This window comes from Emydura macquarii, unplaced genomic scaffold (genome assembly GCF_026122565.2).
Source record: "Emydura macquarii macquarii isolate MOO-44397 ecotype Brisbane River unplaced genomic scaffold, CSIRO-AGI_Emac_v2 contig_2292, whole genome shotgun sequence".
NCBI classification, from domain to species: Eukaryota; Metazoa; Chordata; order Testudines; family Chelidae; genus Emydura; species Emydura macquarii.
Genome location: NW_027132429.1, coordinates 1,506,555 through 1,530,250, shown reverse-complemented (window position 1 = coordinate 1,530,250; position 23,696 = coordinate 1,506,555). Strand labels below are relative to the sequence as shown.

At 64.0% G+C, this 23,696-nt stretch overlaps 1 protein-coding gene across 1 annotated transcript; it reads left to right on the top strand.

The window, feature by feature from the left end:
* Positions 1-17,691: 17,691 nt before the first annotated feature.
* On the top strand, positions 17,692-20,171 carry JUNB (JunB proto-oncogene, AP-1 transcription factor subunit). The gene has a single exon (XM_067560479.1). The coding sequence runs from the start codon at positions 18,043-18,045 to the stop codon at positions 19,003-19,005; it is 963 nt and encodes a 320-aa protein (XP_067416580.1). The 5' UTR covers positions 17,692-18,042; the 3' UTR covers positions 19,006-20,171.
* The last annotated feature ends 3,525 nt before the right edge of the window (positions 20,172-23,696 follow it).

Here is a 23,696-nt window from a genome sequence, read left to right as displayed (position 1 = left end):
GAACCAGCCAGGTTTTGAGAGAGGGGAGCTGTGCTTCTGACCCCTGCACTGTGCGCCCCATGGCATCAGCAGTGGGGGGAGGGTAAGGAGCAGAGGGACACAGCTGAGGGAGCAGCTCCTCCCACAGAGATGTCCCCCACTGCAACCCCCATCGCCCCATTGTACCCCACTGTGTTGTCACTGCCCCCCATTGTCCCCCATTGCACCCCACTGCACTGCCCTCTTGCACGTCACTGCCCCCACTCCTATGCCATTTCCCCAACCGTGACCCACCCCAGAGGTGGCTGCATTGCGCTGGTGCTGCCACTCCCTGGCTCCCCGCCACCCCAGCAATAGACTAAAGGCCCCGTTGCCAGCAGCCTCACCGGAGAGACAGAACGGTCTGCTGAGAACAGAGTGAATTTCCCCTCCCCCCGTCTCGGGGGGGGGGGGGAGTACATGAGGGTGGGGGGGCAGGCAACACTTGTCTAGCGCAGGGGTCTTTGGGTGGAGAATGGCCAGGAGATGCTAATGGTTTTGGGGAAGTGGCAGCCCTGGGACTCCCCAGCACCCTCTGATTTGCATAGTTGGGGGGGTTAGTTCGGGTTGCGGGGGGCTTCCCCCAGGGAGCTGCTTTGGGGAAGCTGAAATACAGGAGTTCCCCAGCAGATGAATCAGAACCAGGCTGGGACGGGCCCTTTGCACCTAACCCAGCTCTCGAGTTGGGGGCTGGGCGTGTTCTGAGTCCTGTTCTCCAGGGCCACGGGTGTTTGAGAAGGACAGAGAGGCAGGGAGTGTGGGGTGGCAGCCGTGGGGTGGCAGGGGTGCATGGGACAGGTTACAAAGGGTCTGTGCTCTGAGACTGATAGGTAGGAAAAGCAGGTGGTGTTAGCCAGGGCACTGCTAGGGGAAGCTCACAGCATGGGAGTTGGGGTGCTGTTAGCCAGGGCACCGCTGTGTGGAAGTTCACAGCGCCGGGGTCTGGACCGGTATTAGCTAGGCCACTGCTACAGGGAAGCTCACAGCAATGGGGTTGGGCTGGTGTTAGCCAGGGCACCGCTGTGGGGAAGCTCCCCACTGGACAGAGAGATCCGCCCCCTTATCCTGGGCATACAGGGGTCCCCTATAGCCCCCACCTTGCCCTTCACCTGCACCGGCCGGCGCGCAGCCTTGGAGCCCTGCAGGGGGCGCTGTCGGGCAGCCCAAGGCTCCGCGCAGAGACGGACAGTGCTGGGCGCTGGGCCGCCAGGGGGCAGCACAGCACGGGAGGTCGCGTCACCGCGCGTCAGGGCCCCGTTAACCCTTCACAAACCAGCGTGATCCCTCGCTGGTGGTAGAGCCATTTATTAGTTCCTGCTCCCTTCCCCCCACGGCGCGGTGAGCTTCCCCGCAGCAGTGGTCTGGCTAACCTCAGTGCAGATCCCAGCGCTGTGATCTTCCCTGGAGCAGTGCCCTGGTTAACCCCAGTGAAAATCCCAGTGCTGCGAGCTTCCCCGCAGCGGTGCCCTGGTTAAGACCAGTGCAGGTTTCTGGGCTATGAGCTTTCCTGAAACACCCCTTTCCACCTGCAGGAATGGGGGGTTGTCTCTGTATTAGGATCTCCCCGCTGTGGGGCACAGAGGACTCCAGCTTTGCCTGCCTACGTGGGGAGAGGGGGCTCTGCAGAGCTGGGTGAAGGGGGGGCTCGGTCCCTGGATGGCCCCGGGCCTGAGGAATTTTTAGTTACGTGGGTCTCTCCCACTGGGGACGGAGCCGAGACCCAGCAGCTCCCCCCACACTCGTGACCTGCTGCCAATTCGAAGCCAGCACCCCCTAGAGGGGAAAGGCCCAGTTCCCTGCCACCCCCACCCTATTCTGTGCCTGCCAGGCCAGGATGATGGGGGGGGGGGGAGGTGGCCTGTCCCATTTCTCTGGCTCTGGACAGCTTAAAAAAAGAAAAAGCAGAACTTGAAACCGCCCGGGTCTGGCTGAGGTGGGAAGCGCATCCCGCCCTATCTCGCCTTCCAGCCCTGGGCTTCTCCACGCCCCAGCTCTGCCAGCGCCTGTCAGTCCCGACCGTGGCCCTCTCCCCCCAGCTCTGCCAGCGCCCCTCAGTCCTAATCTGCAGCCCCCACCATCAGGCTGGCGAAGGGGAACCTGGTGCATTAAATACCTGCCCACCCCCCCACTCCAGCTCTCAGCTGCTGCTGGGGATGGAAAACAAGCTCCATGGGGGAGCCTTTCCCATGGCTGTGACTCAGGGGCGACTCACACACGTCTGCTCCCAGCTTCTCCTTCCCCCGCTCGGGGTTAACTCTTCCAGCACTGGGAGCAGAGCTGTGTGTCGTCCCCTCCCCCACACTGTGCTGGTGGGCTGTAAGGAAGGGATACAGGCCGGGCCTGGTGAGGGGAGAAATCAACTGCCCCCGGCCCCTTTACCAGCAGTCGGATGGGCTGTGGCGACCAGCCCCCTGGAGGAGATCCCTGAGGCCTATGGGGGGCAGGAGGAGTTGCCCCAGTGGGTCAGGTGAGGTACCACATCCACCTCCAGGGACCCATCACTGGGTGCTGAGAGACAGCTGCCTCTGGGGTGGGGCACAGCAGAAGCATGGCAACAACACGGGACAGCTGAGGCCAGGAAGTGAATAACCACAGGCCCAGTCGGAACCGGGGGAGAAATTGCAGGCAACAGGAAGAATGGAATTAGCCCAGCCGGCATGTGGTCAGGACGCCGGGGTTCACACCCCAGCCCTCACACAACGGGCTTCCGGCACACGCGACGTCAGGGCCTGCGTCTCACTCCCACGGTGCCCCCTAGTGCCACGCCAGGGCATTGGGGTTAGTGCTGGCCCCTAGAGGACAGGACCCACTGAATGCCAGGGGAGAGCTGTGCCCCCCCTGCTGAGCCCCGGCCCCACTCACTGGAGCAGGTCTCCGTGCCAAGGGCCAGCCCCCCCAGTCCCTGCGGAGAGGTAGCAGGCGTCTGGGCAGCGGGTGCTGTGACCGTGGGAGCCCCAACTGGCCAACGCCCTGCCGATGCCGCCAGGGAGCCGGACGAGGCTGTCGGGGCAGCGGGGCTCCTACCTGCTCATTAACTCTGGCTCCATAACGACCTTTAATCGCCTCTAATTACAGCCCAGGCTGGGGCGAGAACCAGGCAGGGACTCAGCAGCTCTCATGTTCCCTGCATGGGAAATCTGGCAGGGCCGGGGGGGTGTGTGTGTGTGTGTGGAATCTGGAGGGCTCAGAAACCGATGGGGGGGGAACCGGCCAGCCCAGCGCAGGGCCAGGCTGTGGGGATGTAGCCACCCATGGGCACAGCCACCCACCCCTGCCCCCCCATCCTGGCATTTCCAGCCCAGATGGCTGCCAGGCAGCCCCTGAGATCCCAGCACTGACACCCAGACCCAGGAGCCCCCCCCCCCACATCCTGCCCCCCATGTCAGGGGAAGCTGCTCATGTCCTGCAGGGCTGGGGGGTTGGGCCCCGTACCCGGCTGCTGCTCTGAGATGAGCCCCCTACTCCCCATAAGCCCCCCCCTCGCTCTCTCCCTCCTCACCCTCCCTGCTCCCTTTTCATCCCCTACACCCCTGAGGATGCAGTGGGGTGGGCTCTGGGGGACGGGGCCACCCACACTGAGGGGGTGGGGAGACCTGCTGGCCTTGCCCCTTGCCTGGGGTGGAGCTGCAGGACCACAGCCAACATATCCCAGCCTCCTCTCCCCAGAGCGGCACGGATCAGGGCGGGGAGACGCCAGGCCGGGGATGTGTCTGCACCTTGCCCCCCGCGGTGGGGTCAGCCGCTGGAGAGGGCAGACCCTGCTGGGAGGGGGGCATCAGCCCAGCTGCTGGGCAGCCCTGAACTCCGCAGGCCTCAGCATCCCATGGGCCCGGGGGGGGGGGAGGCCAGGAGTAGGGGGTGTATTGGGATAGGTAGATAGATAGGAGTGTATGGCGATGGATAGACAGACAGATAATGGGGTGCCTGGTGCTGGCTGGCCTGGGGACTGTTTTTTGGGGATCCAGGCCCAGGGGTTAAAGCCAGAGGGTCCAGCATGGTGTGGGGGGGGGGAGTTTGATCTGGGAGGGGGTCCCCCTCCCCCCCACACTCACAGCTGTTTCGCCTGGAAATTCCCCCCCACCCACTCCCCAGAGAGACCATGGGAGAGCTGCAGCCACCAGGTGCTGCCGGGCCAACCAGGCCCAGCGGGTGGATTCCAGGAAGGCAGCTGGGCCTCCCGCCCCGGCTGCTGGGAAGTCTGGGAGCCCTGACTCACCCGCTGCCCCCTCCACCACAGCCTCCTTCCCTTCCCTTGAGAATGGGGGGAGGGGGTGCAAAGCTGCTTCCCCCCAGACCCAGCCGCATCTGGGCAGCTGCCCAGGCCTGGGCTGCCTTTGAAGTGGTGGCAGTGGGGGCCTTGCAGGAGTTTGGGTGTGTGTGTGTGTGTGTGTGCATTTACATCATTTGCGGGGAGTTGCCATGGGGCCAGAAACGGGGGGGGATCCGTGGGGCCTGGGAGTGATCAGGACAGGTGGGGGCGTTATGGGGCAGGTCTCTAGTGTGTAGCTGGAGGGACACTCTTCTGATCTCAGCTCCAACCCCTGGGAAAACCCCATCTGGACCCCGTCCTGCCCAGTGCCTTCCCGGCTCTGGGGGTGGGGTGCGTGTCTGGAGGGGGGGGGGCTGGGGGGAGGCTGGGTTCACGGTGGGGAATGGGGGAGTGTGCACTGCTGCTGTGTGTGTTGTCTGCGTGTACACCGCCAGTGTGTGTGCAGGGCAGGGCACGCAGCGGGCATGCGTGTCTTGTGGATGCACAGGTCTGGTGCGTGTCAGTGCGTGTCGCGCCCCGAGCAGACGTGTGTTGTCAGGCCGCGTTGCTGGTGCGTGTGTATTGCCAGTGTGCCTTGCACGACAGGCATGCGTGGCAGTGCGTGTGCGTTGCGGGTAGATGCGCTGCCGGTGTGTATTGTGTTACAGTCTGTGTGTGCGGTGGTGCATGTTTCTGTGGGCCCGGGCGTACACATCAGCACACGGCCATGCGTGTCAATGTGTGTCTGCATGTGTGGGTCTGCTCGTGAGTGTGTGTGTGTGTGTGTGTACGCCCGGGGGGGTTCAGGGGGCTGAGTGGGGTCCCTAAGTGTCAGCACACGTGGCTCTTTCTGCACACGGGTCTGCGTGTGCAAACGCGGCTCTGCGTGTGCACCCGTGGGTGCGCGGCGGCTCAGCGCGCGGCTGCTTTGGTGCGTGTGGATCTGGGTGCGTGCGTGTCAGCGGAGGGGGGGGCGGTTCCCCCTCCGGGCTGGGATTGGTTAACAAACCTTCTCTGACGTAGACAACAACCCCGCTGACTCCTCTTGCTTAACCCTTCGCTGCCCGGGGCCTGGGCGCCTCCCCCGCCAGCTCTGTGCAATCCCTGTGTGTGGGGGGGACTGACGTGCATCCTGGCGGGGGGGTAACCGGTTGTGGGGTTCACCCCAGGCGCCCTCCAGCACGTCCCTCCCCCGCATCCATGCATTTATCCCCCCCCCCCATCCCCGCCCCATGGTGGCAAGGGCGACTTGGGGACTCAGGCATCCGGGGCGGGGAGACCCCCCCCCCTTCACTGCAACCCACCCCGGGATGGTGCAAGGGACGTCACGCACCGTCACCATGGCAGCAGCTGTTTCCTGCTTTGTCTGGCCCCTTCCAAGAGCTTCCGCCCACATGGAACAAAGACGCTTCCTTGGAAATGGACATGTCCTTGGAAAGGGGGGGCTGGCCCGGGGTGGGGTGCAGAGGTGGGACACGGGGCCTTTCCCCTCTTGGGGGGTGCGGCTCCCCTCCAGACCCAGGCTGGGCCGGGTGGCTGGTTTTCATGCGCATTCAGTGCCCCCCCCCCCCAGGGCGTGACATGAGTTTGTCAGGTCTCACGATGTCGGGGGCTCGCCGGGCCAGCAACTGCCCCTCGTCCTTCTCCCCATGGGGGGACCCCTCCGTATCTGAGGCACAGGTGTGGGGGGCTGTGTGTCCCTGAGTTGACTCCTGCTTGCCTTCCACCCCTTTGCCCCCCCCCCCCCCGCCCTGCAGCCATCTGTCTGGCCAGCCCCTTGGGGGGCTGACTCACGCCCGGCCCATTTGTGGCCAAGCCGGACACCAGGGCTGGGGAAGTCCCGACAGCCCCTGTGTGGGCCCCCGTGACTCAGTGGAGGGGTGGGGAGGAGAACAGCAGCCCTTTCTCCTGTGACCCATAACTCTCAGCTTCCCCCGGCTCGGGGTTACCCAGGGTTGGGGGTCATCCACCCCTAAACTGGGGTCAGCGCCCCCAAACCGAAGAACGTAGCGGCAGCTACAGAGAAGTCCAATGGGCCCACCCAGCCCCATATCACCCTGCCTCCCCAGATTAGCCCGTCCAGCCCTGTAGCCCTGACTCCAGGCAGGAGTCCCACAGCGCTGTACGGTTTGGGGGGGGAGCTGTGTGTGTGTGTGTGGGGGGGGGGTGTTTTGGCCCAGTGCCCCAGCTCCTCCGCCCGGATCCACTTCCCCGCTGTGGTCAGCAGACAGGATGCGCCAGTCCCCGGCAGTGGGGGCTGAACTCAGAGCACTCTGCACACACACACCCCCAGTTCCCCCCCCCCGCCTTTCCCGGGCTCGGCAGCTGCTGCTGGGAAAAGGAGCAGAACTGACGCTGGCTGCCAGGCCGGCCTTGGTGCGTGGCCCACGCGCTTAACTCTTCCCTGGGCGGGATCTGCCGCCTGGCCTCCGTGACCCACGTCCCACGAGGGCCCTGGTGGTGGTGGGGAGCTGGGTGATGCTGGGCCTGGAGCCCCACTCCTCTGGGCAGGGCTAGCCCCCTGCCTCCCCCTGCCCCATATGGACACCCCGGAGGGGGAGGGAGGGACTGGGACACTATCGGCTCCAGCCTAGCTCAGTGTCTGTTACACACGTTTTGTAAGAACTGGGGCGTGACCCTGTGGTGTCCTGGCCAAGTGGCGGATTGGGAAATTCCAGGGCCCTCCCTAAAGCGTCCCTGTGGTTTCAATTGGACTCGGTTGGCTGCTTCACTTCCTGTCCTAAACTGTTGTGTCCTGTTGCTGGGCAACTAGCAAACAGCTGGCCACGCCCCACCCCAGGGGCGGCTGCACCACCCTGCGGCAGGGAAGGGAGCCCAGTATCATCAGCCCCTGCGCCCCACACCAGAAGTGGCTGCATCCCAGTAAAGTGCATCTGAGAAGGGAGGGGTTGGAGACGGACCCAGTATTATCCATGGGCCTTCAACCCCAGCAGTCCCAGGGACCAACCCAGGTGCCTCAGTTTCCCACCTCCCAGATCTCCCTTCCCCCCACTCCCCGCTTCCTAGACCGTCCCCATCTGCCTCTTTCTATTCCCCTTTCTGCACGGCAGGAGATTTCATCAGACCCTGTTCAAGGGAGCCCTTGGCCATACAGGCTTCCGCCAGCAGCATTCCAGAGGCTAGTGGTTAGAGAAGGGGCGGGGGAGATGCATCAGGACTCCTGGGTTCTCTCCCCACCTCTATCACTGACGTAGCCTGGCTGCTTCATCCCCATCACTGCACCCCATCAGTGCCCCATAGGGTGGGGCAGGGGGGATGCCCCCTCCTTTCAGCAACATCTGCTCCTTCCCTGGGCCAGCCCCTCCCTGGCCTGAGGGGCGGAGCGGGTGGCGAATGTGGGGTGAAACCCTGTAGTGAAGATGGAGGGAAGTGAGCCTGGCGGGGGGGGGGGGGGGGAGGTGCACACAGCCAGGGACCTGAACGAAGGCTTCAAAGTCAGCCTGACCTCAGCCACTCATAGCCGTCTTCCTGCGCCCCCAGTCTCAGCCGCATTCAAAGAAAGATGCGGCTTCCAGGAGCCGCTGTGAGGCCCAGCCCCACCCCCCAACTCGGCCTTGCGCCACATGCAGCCCCCCCCCACCAGCACTAAGGGGTGCTGTGCTGCAGGGCAGACAGCTGAGGTCTCCCCGTCCCCCCCAGACAGAGGGGCGGGGAGCTGTATTTTTGGGGTGTGGGTGTCCATCCTGTTTTGCTGCTCCCTCCCGGCCCCCCCACTTTCCTTCCTACAGAAGATATTCCCACAATGCACCACTTCCAAGGCGATTCCCTCCCCTGCTACATGACCCAGACCCTGTCCCAGAAGCCTGGGCTGCTTCTGGCTCTCACGGGGCGAGTCAGGCAGGCATGGACAGCCAGGTTCGCCCAAGGTCGGCCACCTCCTGTCCTGGGAGCTGGCTGGGGTGCGTGACTCAGCCCGGAGCAGCAGGGTAAGGGGTGAGGCCGGGACACAGATCAGAGTCCAGGCTGGCGGTGACACTTCCCCGTGCATGGGGCCAGGGGAGGGCAGCCAGAGGTCCTGAATTCCTGGGAGGGTGGGGGGCAGAGGAAGCCCCCCCCTTTGGCGATCCTGAGCAGTTTTGCACACACATGTGGTCCTCATCTGTAGGACACGCATGCAGGGGCGATGGTACCCATGCTTGTGACATGCAGTGCACACGCAGAGCGTGCCACGGGGATAACCGCTGATCGTGGAACACGGATATAGGCGTGCAATGCAACACACATGCACATAGCGTGCCAGAGATTCACGCAACACGCGTTCAAGGCAGATCTTTTTCTCTCTCTCACACACACACACCTGGGTAACACACGTGCGGTGCATGGAACACCCGTCAGCCATGACACGAAGCAGCCGTTTGCACAGGGAAGGTGCAGAGCCCAGGCACAGACGTCTGCCACAGGCAGTGCACACGCATGCAACACGCTCAGGGCGTACACCGAGTATACCAGCAGCACACAGGCAAAACAGGCGAGCCACATACATGCAGCACACATGCAAACGGGCAAAAAACCCTGCATGCCACACACAGGCAATGCACATACACAGCCTGCGCACTCGAGACATGCGATGCACACGCCAGCCGCACACGTGCAGGGTACATGCAATCCCATAGCTTCTCCCCCCAGACAAGGGTCCCCCATGCTTCCCGCGGGCCGTGGCTCTCTGGCCTCCCTCCCTGTCTCAAGGATTTCCCCCCCCCCCCCCCACTCCCCATCCCCACACGTCCCCAGGGGCCGGAAATTCATGCATCGAAAGCCCGGGTGGCGCCTGAACGGTTAAATCCGTTTTCTCGCCCGCCGCGGGTGACACGAAGCGAGAGGCGCAGGGGGGCCTGCGGCTGGCTGGTGCTGCTCCCCGCTCCCCAGATGACTCAGCCCGGCTCCAGCGCAGGCCGCTCGGGCTTTGCTCATGGTCAAGAGCAAGAGGAGAGTTGGGAGCCAAGAGGTTCTCCCCCCCCCCCCCCCGGCCTCCATGGGGGCTGCGGGCCCCCCCCCCCCAAAGCGACAGATGCGTGTAAGAAAGAGAACCCTGGAACCAGCACTTATGGGGTGATGGGGGGGGGGGGGATCGAGGAGCGGGACAGGAGCAGTTCTGTGGAGGTCTGCCCCCCCCCCCCCCCCAGTGTCATTGCACCAAGCATCACCCCGCCCCCTCCCACTGCACCAAGCGCCCCCTCCCCCACACCGCAGTTCCCCTTTGCTGATTCAGCGTATTAGCGAGTCACAGGGCCATGCACCCCATGACCCGCCCAGCGGCTCCTGCCCCTGCCAAGGGCAACAGGTTCACCCGGGCCGGCTCCCAGAGCGGGGAGCCCTGGGATCTACCCCCCCAACTTCCCCCGCCCCCGGATGTGAGCGGAGCCCCAGGAATGAGCGTGAACCCGTCGGGCCGGTCCCTGCCCCCAGGCTCCGGAACTTCATTCCCAAGCACTGAGCCGGCTGGGGCCATGCCCAGGACACTGGGGGCGGGCGGGAGGATCCCAGGGGGTGGGGGGATGGGGCACTGGGCACCCTAGTCTAGGGTGAGGGTCCTGGCCTTGGTGAGACCCCTGCCTCTGGCTCAATGGGGCAGGGGGAGGGCATTGTTCCTCCAGCAGTGATCTGCCAAGGCTCTAGATCTGGGAATCTGAGCCCACCCCACCAGGGACCCCCCCCCCCAAGGATCTTGGGGCTTGGACTCCGGGGTTCTATGCTGGCTCTGGGAAGGGAGTGGGGTCTAGCGGTTGGAGCACTGGGCAGGCAGGACCCAGGCTTTGGGGCAGACGTTTCTTGCCCTCCTCGCCAGCCTGGCCCCAGAACTGGGTCTTTGGTGAGGGGATCCAGGGCCATCCCGGACTCATGTCTCAATAGCTGGGATCCGGGTGGGGCAGGGAACTGGGGGCGCAGCTGGGCAGGGGGGGCTGGAGCGGGCAGCGGGGGAGAGGCTAGGAGAAGCAGGGACGTGATCGGGTCGATGGGTTCTGAGTTCAGGGGAGCCCAGGGCTGGGCTAGCGGGGGGCTGCGGGTCGGGATTGAGGGGGCCTGACCCTGAGTTCGAGCCATGACATGACACCCCCTCCATGCCCCCCAACTTCCTCTTGGTTCCAGTCACTATTTGACCCTGGGGTGGGGAGGAGGGGGGGTAGTTCCTCATCTGCCCCGGGGGACGCAGCAGGGGAGACCAGCCCCCTGCCCCCCATTGCCCTGCTGGCTCTGAACCAACTGCCTGTGGCCCCGTCTCGCCCGCCCAGTGCTTCACGGGAAATGGCTCCGTCACCAGCCCCAGGCGCTTCCTGGCCACGGGCTGGCAGGGAAGGGGGCGGGGCAGGGTGCGACAGCAAGGGGGCAGGGGGTGACCTATACCGGGGATGCTGCATCCGGCTTGGCTTAGCACCTCTGGGTGCTTGGAGCTTGTCCCTTCCTGGTAGAGGTGGGGAAAGCAGCCCCTGGATCCCAGCTTTCTTGGCCCCCCTCTCCCCCGAAACCCTGCCCCTCCACTGGGGCTGCCTGATGTGGTGGATCCCCAGGGACTGGGCTGAGACCCAGCAACTCATTTCACATAGGGGCCACCCCACAGGCTGCCGTATCGGAGGGGAGTGGGAGCTAGTGGTTAGAGTGGGGGGGGGGGGACGGGCTGGGAGCCAGGACTCCTGGGTTCTAGCCACAGCTCTGGCTCTGACTCCCTGTCTGACCTCATTCATGTCCCTCCCTCGCTCAGTGCCTCAGTTTCCCTCACCCAGATTTAACTCAGTGACGTTTGTGCAAAGGGGCCGGAGGTGGGGGGGAGGGGGCAAGAAATTAATTAGGGTCGCTAATGAACCTGCTGGAGAAGGAGGAGTGAAGACCCCAGGAAGGAAGGCAGCAGGGGTGTTTGATGACCCCGTGGACTCAGCCCAAGAGGGGCACACAGGATGGGTCCCCCAGTTCCCAGCCCCCCCCTCCGGTCCAGGAGCGCATCATCCCCTGCCCCCCTGGACTGAGAACAGCGGCCTGGGCTTTCATCCGCCTGCCTCATCGGGGGGACGGGACACCCCACAAACCCTGGGGCCTCGAAGGCCCCTCGCCCAGACTCCCCAGCCCATCAGCCTGGCACATAAGGGGGAGCCATTAGGAACCCCATGGGCAGGGGCTCTGAGCGCCACTGAGCCCACAACTCAGCCGACCCCTCCCCCCCACCAGAGGTTCTCCAGAGCTCTCCCCGGACACTGGGGGTAGGGTCAGACAGGAGCGGCCCTGGGTGCAAATCCTGAAGGGTTCCTCAGCCCCCTTGCTGTCAGTTATGCCCCTTAGGTGTCCCAGGAACCCTGGGTTCTATCCCCAGCTCTGGGAAGGAAGTGGTGCCTAGTGGTTAGAGTGGGGAGGTGCTCTGGGAGACAGGACACCTGGGTTCTGTCCCCAGCCCTACCCCTGACTCACTGTGTTGCACCCAGAAGGTGGGCAGGTCTTGTCCCAGCTCCCTGCCTCAGTTTCCCCCTCAGTTATAACAAACTCCTCTCTTGGGAGTTTGGGGTTTTATCAAGGATCACAGGCCCCCGGAGCCCCTCTTTGCAATGTCGTTAGCCCAAGGCAAACCCCTCTCCCTGGGCCCCCCCGGGTCAGTGCCAGCCAGGAGCCCCTCCCTGCCCCCAATCTTCCCCCCGCCCCCCACCACCACAAGGCTGAGATCCTGGCTCCAGGCGCTGAGTCACGGGATATTTATAGGGAAGGAGAAGTCGGGCGGCAGGGAAAAACACATGGCCCAAAACCCCCTAGAATCCAGGGTGGGGGAGGGAAAGAGATGGGGGGCAGAGGCCAGGGAGGGAACGGGAGGGGATGGGGGAATTGGAAGGGGGTCGAGGGAGGGAGGGGGGCAGGGATGCTCCGTGGTGATGGGCAGCTGTAAACCTACCTTCTGTCCTAGCCCAGAGCCAGCTGCAGAGAGCCCAGGACCATGGGGCAGGGCGGGTGCCACATTCCCCCCCCCCCCGACCTCTCCCCCACATCCTGTATCTGCTGCAGTGGGAGGGGCCTGGATAGATGTGGGATCCCATGGGGGGGGCTGCAGGTCGGGAGTGAGGGGTGCTGGCCAAGCCGCGGGGGGGGGGGGGGGGGAGGGGGCAAACAGCCTTGTGGTTTTCCCACTGGCACGGGACGGTGCCGGGCCCGGCCCTGGCGAGAACCTGTCCGTGCCGAGAGCCCAGGCCAGGACGCCGCTTGGCCGGGCAGGGCCCAGCGTGGCGCCAGCCTGGCGGTGCCGCCTACCTTGCCACGCCGGGCAGGGGGCCCCCGAACCGGCTGGGCCGGTGCCGCGCGGGATGCGGGGGGGAAAAGCGCGACTCAGCGCGTTCAGCCCTTTAACCGGCCACACCTGGCGATGCCTCCCACAGGAGCCGCTGAGATGGCAACAGCCCTTCCCCCGGGCTGGGCCCGTGCCCCTCACTCCCCCCGCAGCCCCCCTGCTAGCCCAGCCCTCCCCCCCCCCGGACAGGGCTGTTCCAGTCCCTGTCCCCTGATACTGAGCCTCGGGGCCTCCCCACCCCAGCTGCTCTGCGGCTGGGAAAGTCCCGCTCGCTCCCCCCACCTCGGATCCCCCAGGGATGGGCCAGGTGCTGACGAGTTCTCCCCGTGTTAGCCTGGGGAGCCGGAGCCGCGGGGCCCAGCTCCTGCCAGACGCCGAGGCCCTGATGCTGCCCTGTGGGGGGGAGGGCGGGGGAGGGGATGTTAGTGGGGCGTGGTGGGGGCAGAAGTGGGGTGTAGTCGAGGGTTCGGGGGTGTGTTTCAAGGGAGTTGGAAGAAGGGTCGGTGGGGCAGGGGTGGGAGCTGGGGGAGGGGCTCAGAGGGGTTGGGGGAAGGGTCAGTGGGGGAAGGGTGGGATTGGAGGGTGGGGGTGGGGAGAAGGGTCAGTGGGGGAGGGGTGGGGAGTCGGGGGTTGGGAGAAGGGTCAGTGGGGGAGGGGCGGGAGGGGGCATCCTCATTAGTGTTTGGTTCCAGGGTGGCTTCCTGGCACCAGGGGGTTGGCTGGGGCCTTGTGGGGCCATGACTCCCGAGTCCCCCCCCCCACGATTCCCTCATGCCCCTGCCCTCCCCCACTAGCGCTGGGGCACGTCCATCTCCTTGCTGCTCTGGCCTGGCTGGCGGGAGGGGGGAGGGGGGGCGTGGCCCCCATGAACCGGCTCCGTCCTGCACCCGGGCGTGTCTGGGAGCCTGGGCTCGGGCCGGGTCGCAGCAGGTAAGGACATGCCCAGGCGGGCGGGGGTGGCCTTGGCTCCTTCCGCTGCCTTATATGGGCCTGAGCCACCCGCAGAGCAATTCCGGGGCGAGCGTGTGCGTGCGAGCCAGCCTTGTGCAAGCAAGGGCGGGTGTGCAAGAGGCCTCGGTGGGGTGGGGTGTGTGTGTGTGCACGAGTGTCTTTGTGGCTGTGCTCGTCCCTGGGATGGTCGTGCACGTGCGCGTGCGAGCGGCTCCTGGGTGTCGCAGGTGGGTGCTGGTGCAGCCCCCAAGTGTGCACGGGTGGGCGTGCAGGTGTACACACAGGGGCGTGCGGGTCAGTGTGCGCATGCGTGTGCATATGGGTGTGTAAACCTGGGTGTGCTGGTGAGTGCACGCACACGCGTGTGCCTGCGCATTGCCACACATGGGAGTGTAAGTTAGCGCCCTTTCACCTGGCCTTGATCTCGGGGGGGGCCCAGCCCGTTCCCCTCTTCTCCCCAGTGCTGGGCATGATTTAGGGGGCATATAAGGAGCCGGGGGAGGGGAAGGGGGCCCAGCCTGGCCCCGCCCTGGGAGGAGCAGAGACAGGAAGCTGGGATCATAAATTTCCTCTCAGTGGCGTCAATATCACCCCCATCCTGTGACCCTGAACCCGCCTGTCCCATCCCCCTCCCCCCAGACCCTCCCGACAGGCCCAGAGGAGGGAGTCCCGGGGGGGGGACACACACAACATTTAGGGGACTGCGGGGGGGATGGGAGGAAAAATCAGGCCATATCTGACAACAGAAGCAGCACAAAAAAAAAAAAAAAAAATCCAGGGCTCAATCCCTGGCTCCGGCAGAGGACCAAGGCAGGGAGTCAGGACTCCTGGATTCCAGCCCCAGCGCTGCCTCTTGTGCCTCAGTTTCCCCTCTGTAACATCAGGATAACAATACATCGCAGGCTGGAGAGGGGAGCTCATTTGGGCCGAATGGGAACCGGCCTGAGACTTGGCCCAGAGCCCCTTGCTGTGTCACCCGTTCCTTCATCCCGGCTCTGGATCGGGGCCATGTCCTGGCAGAGCTCCCAGCTGGGCGTGGGGTATGTGTGTCTCTCAGACTCTGCTCCCTGCTCCGTGCCTGGCTCTGCTGTCGCCACTCCCTGATAACGGCCCAGCCCGTCCTGGCACTGACGGCTGTCTGCAAACCAAACCCGCCTGGGCTGTTTATTTCCTGTCCAAACAATCCCAGCGTGGCCTCCTCCGGGCACAGTCTGTCCTGCCAGGGCACCGCCCAGGCGAGCGGATCCCCTGCACCACGGCCCCGTGCGAGGATCTGGAGTAGATCCCCAGGCAGAACAGAGCCCAGAGTGAAACATAATAGAGTCCAGTACAGTGTGGATCCCCTGCAGAGCAGACGTCCCTAGCCTTAAACCCAGGGATGGGCCTGAAGTGCTACATAGCCAGAGATGGCTACAGCTCAGCGCCAGCTGAGGGATCCCTGTATAAACAGCCCCTTCACCCACCCCAGAGGTGGCTGCATCCCAGCACTAGGCGAAGGATCCCTGTATAAACAGCTCCCGTGCCCTACCCCAGAGGTGGCTGCATCTTTGTGCTATGTGATACGAACTGTAAATCGCTTTGAGCAGGGGGGAGCGACCAGATTTCAAGGAGGAGGTTTACCAGCCCCCAGGGGAACACAGGTGACAGGGCTCTTCTGGTTGGGTCCTTCCCACCCATGAGCCCAGCGTAGTGAATTATCCCAGGCACTTCCCAAAGGAAGGTAGCAAAGGCCCTTTCCCAGATGGGGAAGCTGAGGCACAGAGCAGGGAAGTGACTCACTTCACTTCACACCGTGAGTCAGTGGCAGGGCCAGGAATAGAACCCAGGAGTCCTAGCTCCCAGCACCCCTTGCTCTAACCACTAACCCCTTCCCCGAGCTGGGATAGAACCCAGGAGTCCTGGCTCCCAGCCTGCACCACTCTAACCACTAGACACCACCCTTCTCCCAAAACTGGGACTAGAAGCCAGGATCCTGACCCCCAGTACTACATCCTGACTGGTCCTGCAGTACTGTATGAGCTGTCGAAGAGGAGTGTAGCACTTTATTAAAACGCTGTACACACACACACACACACAGCCAAATGCTGCACTGTTGTGTAAACAGTCAGACGTATCTATTACCGTATCAGCAATACCGCAGCCCGGTGGAGTGCTACAGCGTGTACCGGAGAGAAGCATCACAAACTGCTGAGGGTTTGATGAATATTGTCGCGTCCACGCAACTGCAGACTGATACACCCAGGATATACTGAAGAACATGGTTGCATATGAAAGTATTGTAGAGTCCAGCAGTTTTCATTCAACCGGAGGCGCAGACCCCTTTGGAAATCTTAGACATAACCTGCGGCCCCATAGGTCGAAAACCCACTGGTATATATTGATCTCAGCACGCTGCAAAGTGCTCGAGTATGCGTGGCCCAGATGCCGTAGCATAGATGGCACGCGCGGCTGGATGTCCCTTGCACGCAGCCGAGCGCTGGTCCCTGGAGCGTGGGTGGTTGTGGTATATACTGATCAGACCTGGTTGCATTTAACCAGCTAACGTGCCGAGCTCTGGAGTAGATGCTGAATGGCCGTGGCCGTCGGCGGGGGGCCGGGTGCATGGTGCTAGGGGATGCACTGAACCGCTGTTGCCCGATTGTGCCGGGCACCCGGCGATGCACAGGGTGGATGGCCGCTGGGTCTCTCGTGACCTATGGCCTGCACGACTGCTCTCTCCCAGGGCACAAGCCCTCAGAAGCCAGGTTCCTGACCCACACCTGGGATGGAGGGTGTGGTGCTGACCTCACCTTGCCTCCGCCCCTGCACCCTTTCCCACCCTGTCTTGGTGGGCGGCTTCCGGGCCAGCTGGGCAAACAGGCAGCGGTTCATGGTCCACGTCGAGGTCTGGCAGCTCGGACGGGCTCTTCCTGGGCTGGAGAGGGGGCGGGGAGCTCAGCCCGCATGGCATGATCAACTCCCCGCCCCCCTCCAGCTGCAAGGTCAGTTCCCGTGAAGGGGGGGATCCATTCTAGCCCCCTCCCCTACAGCTCTATGTGCCCTCCAGCCCATAGGGCCTTGATCCCCCATCCCCGAGGGCCCCACACACCCTATAGGACCCTGATTCTCATCCCCCCACCCCGTAGGGCCCTGATCTCCAGCCCCCCACCCCCTCCCTAGCTCCCCAGGTCCCACTCCAGATTCTGTACCCTCTCCCCCACCACGTGATCATGGCTGAATTCACATGGGGCGACAGGGAGGTCATGGGTGAGCATGTCGCTGGAGGCGTGCAGGCGTGCAAGTGTTCATGTGTGTGTTTTGTCAGTGAGTTCGTGTCTGTGCACTCGTGTGTGGGGCTTCATGTGTGTGCATGCGGCGTGTCTCGGTGTACGTCACTCTGTGTGTCTCAACACTGGTGTGTTGCTGTGTCTGTCTATGTTTCTGGGTGGTTGTGTGTCTCTGCAGTTGGGTGTGTTGCTGTGTGTCTGTGTCTGTATGTTTGGATACGGCTGTCTCTACGGTATTGTGTGTGGTTCTGTGTCTGTATGTGCTGCTGTGTGTCTGTCTCTATGGTTGTGAATAGCTGTGTGTCCTTCTGTATGTCGTTGTGTGTCTGTGTTTGTCCGTCCCTATGGCTGTGAATGGCTGGGTGTCCCTCAGTGTGTCGTTGTGTGTCTCACCGTGTGTGTCCCTCTGTGTGCGGTTGTGAGTCTGGGTGTGCTGCTGTGTGTCTGTCTCTAGGGTTGTGAATGGCTGTGTCCCCCTCTGTGTCGTTGTGTGTCCCTTTGTGTGTAGTTGTGTGTCTGTGTGTGCTGCTGTGTGTCTGTCTCTATGGCTGTGTCCCCTTCTGTGTCGTTGTGTGTCCCTTTGTGTGTAGTTGTGTGTCTGCGTGTGCTGCTGTGTGTCTGTCTCTATGGCTGTGGGTCCCGCTCTGTGCCCGGCTGCGGGTCTCCCCGGCTGTGCATCCGTCCGTCCGCCGGCCCCGCACTCAGTCCGTCGGTCCGCCCCGCCCCGCCCCGCCCCTGCTGTGACGCGCCGCCCGGGCCCTTCCCAGCACACACGGGGCTGCCTGGCAGGCGCCGGCCGCGGCCCCGCCCACCCCTCGCGCGGGAGGGCGGGGGGGAAGAGGGGGGCCGGCGCGGCCCAATGGCAGCGCGTTTCCGCCCGCCGGGGCCTTTATATAGCCGCGCGCCAGGCGCCGCTCCAGCAGCTGATTCAGAGACGCAGCCCGGAGCCGAGCGCCTGCAGCCCCGCCGCGCCCCCCCGCCCGGTACGGTACCGCGCCGCCGCACGTCGCTTGCCAGGGGGCTAGAGAGCAGGGAGCCGGGCCGCTCGGGGGCTGAGATCGGGGAGACGCGCCCGGGCCGCTGCCCACCCCCCACCCCGGCAGGAAGAGCGGGTCGGGCTTGGACTCGTGTTTCTCGCTGCCTGCGAGAGCCGCCCCCACATCCACCCCCCCCCTTCCTCCAGCCGGGTTCCGTGCTTCTTCCACCGGGCCCCTCTTCCCCCAGCCGGGCCGGGTCCCCTTAGCCGCCGCGGAGCGGATCCGGGGTCGCGGGCGCGGCCCATGTGCACGAAAATGGAGCAGCCCTTCTATCATGACGACTCCTTTCTTTCCGGCTACGGGCGAGCAGAGCTGGGCGGCCCCCCGGACTACAAGGCGCTGAAGCAGAACATGGCCGGCGGCGCCAACCTGCTGGAAACCTACCGGGGGCTCAAGGCGCAGCTGCACCTCCGGGGCCCGCCGGGCGAGGAAGGCGGCGCGTTTTACCCCCCGCCGGCCCTGCAGCCCGAGGCCACCAACTCCTCGCTCAAGCTGGCCTCGCCGGAGCTGGAGCGGCTCATCATCCAGAACAGCAACGGGGTCATCACCACCACGCCCACCCCGGGGCCCTACTACTACCCGCGGGGGGCCACGGAGGAGCAGGAGGGCTTCGCCGACGGCTTCGTCAAGGCCCTGGACGACTTGCACAAGATCAACCACATGCCGCCCCCCAACGTCTCCATCGCCGCCGCCTCGGTGGCCAGCAGCGTCTACGGGGCCTCCTTGCACCCGGAGCCGCCCCCCGTCTACACCAACCTGACCAGCTACAACCCCAGCCCCATGACCACCACCTCCAGCTACCCCACCGCCAACCTCAGCTACCTGCCCCAGCCCCAAAGCTACAGGGCCCACTCCCTGGACCCCTCCCACCCTTCCCGGCTGCAGGTCTTCAAGGAGGAGCCGCAGACGGTGCCGGACGTCCAGTCACCCCCGGTCTCGCCCATTAACATGGAGGACCAGGAGCGGATCAAGGTGGAAAGGAAGCGGCTGAGGAACCGGCTGGCGGCCACCAAGTGCCGGAAGAGGAAGCTGGAGCGGATCGCCCGGCTGGAGGACAAAGTCAAGACGCTGAAGACGGAGAACGCGGGGTTGTCCAGCACGGCCAGCGTCCTGCGCGACCAGGTGGCCCAGCTCAAGCAGAAAGTCATGAACCACGTGAACAACGGCTGCCAGCTGCTCTTGACTGTTAAAATGCAATCCTTCTGAGCGCCCCGCGTGATCGGAGACTCGCGTGGGACTGGACTCCACGTTTACACGCACTGTGCGGCCCGGTTTGGGTCCGGGGATCGCGAAGTTGGACCAAACTCCGCCGGCTACTTTTGAAGACGATTCTCGGCCTTCCTCCGGCTGCCTGATTCTGGGGTGGGGAGGGGGGGGGGAGTATTTTGCGCTCTGCTGGATTCAGATTTTGTGCATAGTGACTACAAGGGTCTATTTTGTGTGTGTGTGTATTTAAAAATGGGACGAACCGACAAACTTGTTGCATAGCTGGATAGTGCAGCAAGAGGTACTTGGAGTGAGGAAATGGGCTCGAGAACTGTGTGTGTGCGTGTGTGTGAACTGAAAGGGGCCAGGACTTTCTTTAACTTAAAACAGAACAACCCCCCCATCTCATACTTGACAGAGACACAAACTGCCACACCAGTGTCTGGATGGAACTTTCTGTACCGGGAAAGGCCTGAAGGCTTCTTTATGTCTGTGGTTTTGGGGGGTTTTTTAAACAAAAGTCCTTGAATTTATTTTGTTTTGTGTTTAAAAACGTTGATTGTATGTATTTGTGTTTTTGACTTTTTATTGAAATTTATTTAAGTAAAAAAAAAAAAATGTTCTCTAAGCATTGTTTTTTGCTTCTCTTGGCTTTGTTTTTTCACTCCCTGAACCTCTAAGGTGCTTGGCCCACTATTTGGATCCTAGATCAGCTCCTGTCTTAAAATCCTTCTACCATTTGTAAGTTCTTTCTACAGTAGAAAGGTGGGAACTTAGAGAAAACATTCCTAAGGGATTGGAATATGTGACTGGTCCCTGGTTATTTAGTACCACTTTTCGGTGCTAGCTGGTGGGCCTCTCCGGGCTGGGCCAGGCCCTCCTTGGGCTAGGTGCATTACAAAACATTCCTCCCTACCCTGGCTTGCAGGAGATATTTTCTGTCCATGTCACAGCCTGAGTGGATTTTTCCCTCCCATTTCCGCTCTAGGGCGGCTATGGGGAGATCAGCCTGGATAACCAGCCAGGTCCCTGGGCCTGTGTCCCAGGAGCTCCCCCTGTTTCTTCCACTGCCCCGGCCCCTGCTGCTGGGGGGCACTTTCCCACTAGGTTGGATTTTTCTCAGGGGGGGGTTGGTGGTTTTTCTGCCCCCTCCCCCTGGTCGGTGGTTTCTTTTTTTTTTTTTTTTTTTTTTTGAGGTCAGCCCCAGGCTCACTGGGCCTCTCCCCGGCTCTTTCCACCCTCTTCAGCTGCCCTTTTCTTGCGCAGGGAGAGAGTTAAAAAAATCCCCGCAGGACCGCCTCCTTCTCTTCCCCCCCCCCCGGCTCTGACTTCAGCGGCCTCTGCGCAGGGGGCGGGCTGAAGAAGAGGGAAGGGTTTTCCCAGTGACGCAGGGGAAGATGCCCATCTATGGGTGCTGGCGGGCTAGTGACGTGCCGGAGCTTGGGCCCCGTTCCGGGAACCCCCGCCCACGCTGCCGGGCAGGGGGGGGGTGGGCCCGGGTTCATTTCCAGACAAGCCAGCAGGAATCAGGGATGGGTTTTTCCCATGGGCCGCTGTTGAACTGAACGAAGGGGCTGAAAAGAGCCCGGGGGGGAAAGGATTTGTTTGTTCTGGTTTTTGCCAGCCCCCCTGCTTAAAGAGTGACCCTCCCCCCCCGGCTGAATTTTACGTTTCCTTTTCCTCCGAGCTAGGAGAACCCAGCTCAGACCGAAAGCAAAGTTCAGCGGCTGGTGCTAAGTACATTAAGGTAGCAGCTAGAGGTGCCCACAATTTGGGATGAGGCAATACGAGGTGCATTATGGTAGCAGCTAAAGTGCCCTGCCTGTGGGGGGGGGGGGGCTATTAGGTGTATAAAGATAGCACCCTGAGGTGAGGGGGGTCCCAGCAGGGCCCCACCCAGCCACATTCAATCGGGATCAAAGGAAACACTTTGGCTGGAGAGCGGCCGGTTACCGGGTGGAACTCACCGCTGCAGGAAGCAGATGAGGCGAAAAACTGAGCCCGTGTGGAAGAGGGCCGGGCCGGCAGGGGTAGCCAGAGAGCAGCAGCTGTGCTAGGCTGCTGGGTTTAGGCCTGGCTCCACTAGGAGTCGGGAGACCTGGCGTGGCCTTTTGCTGCACGTGTGTCTCTGCTGCTGGGTTCTTGCACGTCTCTCTGTGAAGCAGCTGCTCTTGGAGAAGTGCCAGGGACATGGGCCTGGGAGCGAGAGGCGTCCCTGCCCTGCAGAGGTCACAGACAAGGCTGATGCAGGAAGGGGCTGGCCCCCCTTCCCGTCTGCGGAGGGGGAAACTAGGGCACAACCTCATGAAATGACTGACCCGAGCTGACATGGGGAGACGGTGGCAGAGCTGGGAATTGAACCCAGGCGTCCTGAGTGATGCCCAGTGAGCACCCAGAGGCCTGACTCCTGCCTGAGCACTGGAGGGGGGGGGCTGTTAGTCCTTGGCTCACAAGTAAAATGGTGGGGGGAGCAGATGCCTGCCAGCTGGGTGAGCCGCGCTTCAGGCAAACCCCCCGAGGTTGGCACCCGTTGGCCTGAAGGGATCATTCAGGACTCCCTCACCCCAGGCCGGTGGGGGGGGGGGGGACAGGCAGGATGTGAAGGCTAGTGGGGGATGGGCGGCAGGGCAGGGAGAACACACCCGGGGGAGGTGAGGCACAATTAGGCACAGGCGGGGGGCGGGGGGGGGGTCTCCGCACACAGGGCGATGAAGCGGGCCCATGGCAGGGGCTGGCTCAGGGCCGCGGCTGGGGGGTAGATCACCTGGGGTGGGGTCCCTCCATCTGTCTCCAGCTCCAGGCTGGGGGACCTGAACTCTTTCTTTCCTAGGTGGGGGGGCTTTCAGGGTAGCCCCCCCCCCGCTGCGTGACAGCACAAGGCAGCCCGGGAGCAGCTTCTTGGCAGCGGCGGGTCCCCAGGGCCCCCCAGGCGCGTGCTGGCTGGCGGGGGGGGGGGGGGGGGGGGCGCACGCCAGGGAGATCAATGGGCCTGGGGTGAGTCACGATGACACAGGCACCAGCTTCCCCCGCACAGCACAGCTCAACGCCGCCCCCCCCAGCCCTGCCCCCCCCCCATAGCTCTGCTGGGCCCCTCACTCCCACCCTGCCCCCCCCCGGGGGCTCTGCTGCTGCTCCTGAATCAGCGCCCCCGCCCCGACGAGCCCCGCCCGGGCTGGCCGCAGAGGCAGACGCGCTGGGTGGGCGCCGCGGCGCGGGTCCAGGCGCAGCGCTGGGTGTGCCGGGGAAGGAGAGAACAGCCTGTGCCGCTGCGCCTGCAGCCCGGCCAGCGCGGGGGTGGGAGCGGCAGGAGCCGCGCACCCAGGGCCAGGGAGGGACGTGAGCACGAACACACACGCCAGGCTGCACGCACCCGCCTGCACCCCTCCCCCGCCGCCTGCACCCTTCCCAGGCAACCCCCCCACTTCATTCCCCCCGCCTGCACCCCCCCACTTCATTCCCCCCCCCCCGCATGCACCCTTCCCAGGCAACCCCCCCACTTCATTCCCCCCGCCTGCACCCCCCCACGTCATTCCCCCCCCCGCATGCACCATTCCCAGGCAACCCCCCCCACTTCATCCCCCCCCCCCCGCCTGCACCATTCCCAGGCAACCCCCCCCACTTCATTCCCCCCCCCCGCCTGCACCATCCCCCGCCGCCTGCACCATTCCCAGGCAACCCCCTCCCCCACTTCATTCCCCCTCCCCCGCCGCATGCCCCCTTCCCAGGCAACCCCCCCACTCCATCCCCCCAATGCACCATTCCCAGGCAACCCCGCCCCCCCCACTGATCCATGCTCTCAGTTCCCCCTCCCCACCCACTTTCACCCCTACTTGCTGTGACTCGTTTTGTGACGGATGGGCAGCCCTCCCCAGCAGGGCGGGGGCAAAATTCCCCCAGGGGGAGGCCAGGACAGGCTGCCCCCTCCTCCCCAGCCAGGGCGGATCCAGCCAGGGGAAGGGACTGACTGATCCCCCCCCCCCACAAGGGTGGGGGGAGCATGACAGGTGACGGGGTTAATGGCTGGCAGTGCCCGTGTGCACACGTGCTGTGCGTGTGCAAGGTGACAAGTGTGAGAGCTGCCATGCAGGCACCTGCAGGGGCTGGGGTGTGATCACCTACGTGTGTGTGTGTGTGGATCTGGGGGGCACGGCTGCAAGGGACAGGCAGGGGCTGGGTGCACTGGCAGCAGCAGGCCAAGGCTGGGAGGGGAAGCGTGCAAAGGCTGGTGCGTGGGCCCGGGGCGGTGGGTGCGGAGCTGCACGTGCGTGTGCTGGCAGGTTGTGGCGTGCAGAGCCCTGTCCGGGCACACCCCAGCCCGCTGGCCTCCCGCGGGCTCGGCCCAGCCCTCGCTCTCGGGCCAAGCCTGGCACCAGCCGCCGGCCTCAGGCTCCAGCCACCAGCTCAGCCTGACCCCTGCAGCACCGGCCATGCTCCGCCTGCTGGGGCCAGCCCCACACCCCAGCGTCCCCTCCCCAGAGCCCTAGGTGCCCCCCTAGGGCCAGCACAGCCTCCTGCCCCCCACCCATTCCAGCCTCATGACCCCCACCCCAGCCATTCCCCCCCTCCCAGATGCTGGCCACACCCCCAGCCCTCACCCCCCCAGCTCAGCCCTTAGGAAAACCCCCCAGGGCAGCCAGCTCCAGGCCCAGGCCCCATGCCCAGTGGTGACGAACTGCAGGCAGATCCCAGCT

Excerpts from the sequence above, each read along its gene's own strand:
- JUNB (XM_067560479.1), top strand. The coding sequence starts at position 18,043 with ATGTGCACGAAAATGGAGCAGCCCTTCTATCATGACGACTCCTTTCTT.